Source organism: Zerene cesonia, chromosome 27 (genome assembly GCF_012273895.1).
Source record: "Zerene cesonia ecotype Mississippi chromosome 27, Zerene_cesonia_1.1, whole genome shotgun sequence".
NCBI lineage: Eukaryota > Metazoa > Arthropoda > Insecta > Lepidoptera > Pieridae > Zerene > Zerene cesonia.
In genome coordinates, this window is record NC_052128.1 from 6,556,801 (window position 1) to 6,562,045 (window position 5,245).

At 32.1% G+C, this 5,245-nt stretch overlaps 1 protein-coding gene across 1 annotated transcript in view; it reads right to left on the minus strand.

The window, feature by feature from the left end:
- Positions 1-897: 897 nt before the first annotated feature.
- LOC119837478 (cytochrome b5-like) overlaps positions 898-5,245 on the minus strand; it is a 6,670-nt gene continuing 2,322 nt past the window's right edge. Inside the window, exons 2-3 of the mRNA XM_038363071.1 lie at positions 4,799-4,927; positions 898-1,011 (exon numbers count right to left, since the gene is read on the minus strand). Of these exons, the coding sequence (XP_038218999.1) occupies positions 898-1,011; positions 4,799-4,927 (243 nt within the window). The remainder of the gene's footprint in view (positions 1,012-4,798; positions 4,928-5,245) is intronic.

A 5,245-nucleotide genomic window follows, 5' to 3' on the forward strand; every position in this document is an offset into this window, starting at 1 on the left:
AATTATTTTATAGTTTTTAGTTTGATGTGCTTGAAAAGCGTGTTTTTTAGTTTTTTTAAACTATATTTTATTTATTTAACGCCAAGTCGGTGGTGCTGCAAAAAAATAAAAGTAATTTGCTACCGGATTTAATTTTTTGTTAAAGATTGTTTATCATTATATGTACAAGTGATCAGCGTTCTAAATGCTATGTCATTGACATAATTGAATATATATCCGTCCACGTGCTAGGTAACCTACCTCATAACTACAACAAGGAAATTTTAAAAGAAAAAAAGGTAAAGTTTATGTAATTTATTACAAAATAATATAAAAATAATTACAGTTTTTTTTATAATATCACTCGTTCATAGTTAAGAATATTTTAAATAACAGAATCACAATACCGGTTTTTGATAATCACTTATTAAAATTTATCAGTTTATAATTTTTTTTTAACGAAAAGCGATACCGCCTCCAAGTTGTCAAAACTAACTAGACCAAATTTATGTCACACATGTCAGGCACAAGCTGAAAATCGGTCAACCCTGTAAAGCATTATGAGGTAACAAAAATAAACAGTCAAATTGATAACCTCCTCCTTTTTTTGAAGTCGGTTGAAAATTCAAGCATAACAACCAAGAACCACAAGCCAGCCTTTAAGGATAGGTCTAGTATTCTAAAATTTATCACAAGAACAAAACTATTTATATTGCCAGCCTTTTACCACGACTGAGCAGGAACATGCAATTCGCTAATAATTTAATGTAATAAAAGCTCCACCAAGTACATTTTATCGGTTATTTCGATGTTGTGCAAATTCTCATATACAAAGGCGGTATATATTTATCGATTTTCAGTTAAATATACTTTTAATTATGTATGAGAAGTCTTGTGAATTGTCAATTTAAATGATTTTCAGCCTAGCAACCCACAAGTAACTCTGCTGAGACAGCCTCTACTCTCGCCTTCTGGTTCAGCCGCCACCACTCTTTTCTTCTTCTTCCCATTGGCGTCGTAATGCTTCTCTTCCTGAAATTGTTATAATGACATAAAAATAACATTTTGTTGGTATAAATTTTGGATTGAATAATTCCTAACGATTATCCAGTTGCTTTGCGTAAAACTCGAGAAAAGCTCCACCAATTCAGTTTGTTTTATCGTTTTTGTCACAGTACAAGGAAGGTTCTTGGAGAGATAAAATATGTGGGTGGATCGCTAGTTAGGGGAACAAAAATTGTTGAAGCAATGCGTATATATGCAAATAAGTTTCTAGCTAGTACATATAATATAGTATTTGCTGGTAGTAATAATATTTCTTTGTAACTAATTATTTTGTTTCATAGAAACCTCTCTTTAAGAATATGTTTTCAAATAGATCTAGATTATAACAGTAACAACTTAGCACTTAAGAACCGTTCATATAAGTGAATGTAACTATTATACGTCATACAAAGCAGTATTTGTCATCAATACAGCAATGTTATTGCGAAATGCTGTGGGACCAATGGCTACTCTAACGCCAGATGGGTATGGGCCATTCTTAAAGTAAGAGCCCTTCGCACGAGTGATGAACGAACGCCACAACGTATTTGGTACATTAATATAATTTTTTTTTCATATATATTTGGTTTGTTGTGTTACTTCATTGTATCTTCATAGTAATTAGTTTTTTAAGCCAAATAAAGAATTCTGTAAACAAAATTTATTTTTGTGTAATTTATCGTCAATGTAGATAATATTCTGTAAAGATTTAGTATTGGCAAAGGTTTGGTGATATGCTAAATTAAATTCATTGAGAGATTTGAAATTGGCTCAAATAATTAATTATAATATAAAAATGCGCATCATTTTTGAAAGAGTCTCTCTGTGTTAAAATACATACCACACACATAGTTGTTTGACATTCAACTGACAGCTGTTTTCCCTTTTTCTTCTCGCTTCTCCTCAAACTCGCCGTTATGACGTCGGGTTTGTGATGAGGCGTTATAGGAATTACCACTTACTCGAACTAATCAATAACATCATTATTAGCTTAGCGCACAACGCCATTCCATGGCCAAATGTTTTTCTAGTAAAGGCTAGTTCATGATGTAATATGTCTTATTTATATTTTTAAAGAAAACAAGAACATATATCGTATAGAAGCAAAATACGTTTACAATTTCACAAATAAAAAATATTTACGGATATACATATAATAATTAGATATGTATAACGCATAATCATACCAAGCAGTTGTTTTGATTTCTACCGAATAAATCATATTATAATATTCAAATCAAGTAAATAAATAAATTATATATCTTTGTGCATTAAACTTAATTACAATAACTACTATAGACCAGGGCCGATAATTTTTGAAACCAAAAAAATTACAGTAGGATGAAACCCTTATCTGAAATTTTAATCAGTTATTCATTAGTTTTTATCTCTTTGAAGGCATTTCTTCATCGTTAGATTCGACAAACCTTTCTGAGAACTTTGCATTTTCTGAGAACATTTCCTATAGTAATGTATATTTTTTTTTACACCATCAGAAAGTAGATATTTCAACGAACAAAAAGCCGCCAAACTTTTTGAAAAAAGCTGATATTTTGACGTCAGAATTTTCGATTGAAAATTAGGGTGCATTTTTGATTTAAAGTTAAAATAAGGCGAAAAAATAGATATTTTTAATCAAATAAATTACAGTGTATTTGGGACATAATAAGGTAAGTTTTCACCAAATTTCGTAGAAAAAAAATTTTTTTCGAAAAAGATATAAATAAAAAACCAAAAACTTGGTTTTTTGAATTTTTCACCTAAATTTTGATGTTATGTCATATGTGAAAAAATTGCAAATACAAAAGTTGGAGATCTTTTTATTACCTACAACTTTGAAATCAAGATAAACTATTTTTTACCCTTAAAACACCTCCCCCCCCACCCCCACTTCCCGAACTCGGATCGTCTGTAATTTATTTTTCCTTTCATTTTGATCATATTTCCCACCTTTTCTAATGGGTTTCATCCTATTGTAATTTTTTTTCATTTTTTACCATTTTTAAAGGCTTTTGGTCTATAGATAACTACGGAAAAACAGAAATTACCCATGTAATTTTCATTAGTCGCATTGATCATTTCAATACGCCTAAACGTTTAATAAAGTGCCTCTTTGTTTCCTTGTTGGTTCTATGCTTTCTCCATTAAATGGAGCTTCTAGTTAAAGAGACACATATTAATGTGAAGTGGATAAGAGTTATAGCGATGTTAAATGACTGAGTTTGATGCCGGGTGTAGACTAAAGACGCGTAAAGCTTTATCCGGTAAGTTGAGCAACAGTTCATTGAAAAAGTTGCTCGATACATGAAAATTAAAATTAAATTATATTTATTTGCTAAAAACATGGTATATAAAGATGTCAATAACGTCATTTTTCTTCATGTTTCGCTTAGTATTGACCGTATTAAATTATACTACTTACGATTAAATAGAAAAATTAAATTCCATTATTGAATTATCATTTTATTGCTCGGGCGAGAACTCTGCCCATCAACATGCCGTTTCAATTTTGTTGCTGAACGATTGTTTACCATGAATATGAGGCTTCAGTTAGTAGGTTTAAAGAAACTAGGGAATAAAACTAATATTTAAAATAACAACTACGTTACAACCAAAGCTATGGTTTGACGATCGTTTTATTCTGTCGCTAATTCTTCGTGGATTTATATTTAATCTCAAAACTAGTTTACAAAGAATCCATAGGAGTGTGTTTCAGAAAACACAAACAATTACAGCTTGAATTATTCAGAGCAGTCTCTCACATATTCAAACTATGAACTTGTGGTATTTTGGTGTTTTTTCACTGTTGGTTCATTATTATTAATCCGCCGGGGGCAATTACCGTAAATGTCACACTCATATCGATACTGACCTAGCTAAGTTTGTAGAACAAATTTTTCTTCTAATTTTTTTTACATAAATGGATATACAAAAACACAATTTCAGTCTTAATAATTAAACTCCTATACTATATATTTTGCTGAATTTCTGTTATGCAGACAGTATATGAACTGATTTGGGTGATAGGATAGTTTTTATGCCGATTAAATGCTCCCTTGGGATAAATCTTAACATCCGGACGGAGCCGGGACGAGCGTCTAGCAATGAATACTTTAAACTTCGACATTTTAAAATCATTCATCTGCACTGCACCCCACTTGTTTAACAATATTAGGTATATAAAATTAAATGTTTATTTATTATGCCGATACAAATATCTCTTAGTTTTGCTTTGCACTTTTACAAACATTACAAGTGGCTCTCATGCGCGCATCTAGGCTCTCTAGGCTTTACTTGTATGATACTTACATAGTAGGCAATGGTAGTTTATATCGTTAAAGTGTGATATTGAAATCATTTGAGCGAAATTTCGCGTTTGGGATGAGAAAGTTGGAGGTTTATTGGTCATAGTCAAAGCCATCGCGGGCAACTGGGCTGGTGGTTCGCCTGGTGGTCAGCGATCACCACTGGCCATGAACATTCGAAGTAGTGCCTCTGCGGATGGGATACCCGCCTTTAAGGGAAAAGGAAAGGATTGGCCACTGGAAAGATGGAATGGACTGGGACGGGTGAGGAACAAGAAACGGGCCTCGCCCGTGGTACATATATAGCCTATAGCCTTCCTCAAAGACTGGGCTATCATATCATATATTCAGTGTTGGCATTGAAATCATTTTTCAAATAGTACCAGTAGTACCTGAGATTAGCGTGTTCAAACAAACAAACAAACTCTTCAGCTTTATAACATTAGTATAAATTCCTTGTTTATACGTACTTCGACCAACTCTCCGATCTTGTATTTAGCGAGGATAGTGTATGCGTCTGCGCTATGGCCGGCCTCCTCGAAGGTTTTGCTGACGTCCTTGCCGCCTTCATCGATCAGGATATCTGGACCAGCAGGATGCTGGAATAATAGTAAGTTTATTGATCTATGACCTCTAATTTAAAAAATTGTAAACATCCGCATCTCTGACTGCCTACAGTTAATTTCGCTTTCAAATGATTTTTTATTGAAAATAAAAATGTAATAATATGTGTGTATGTGTATGTGTATGTGTATTTAAAAATAGAAATAATGATATATTTTTAATTCGTTACAGATGTAACATTTTTATTTTGTATTATCAAATAGGATTACATTTTTAGCTATTAGTCCAAGAAAATGGGTAGGGTAAATGCGAATTTGAGATTAAAACTTGAATTTTTGATATAATTTACTTTG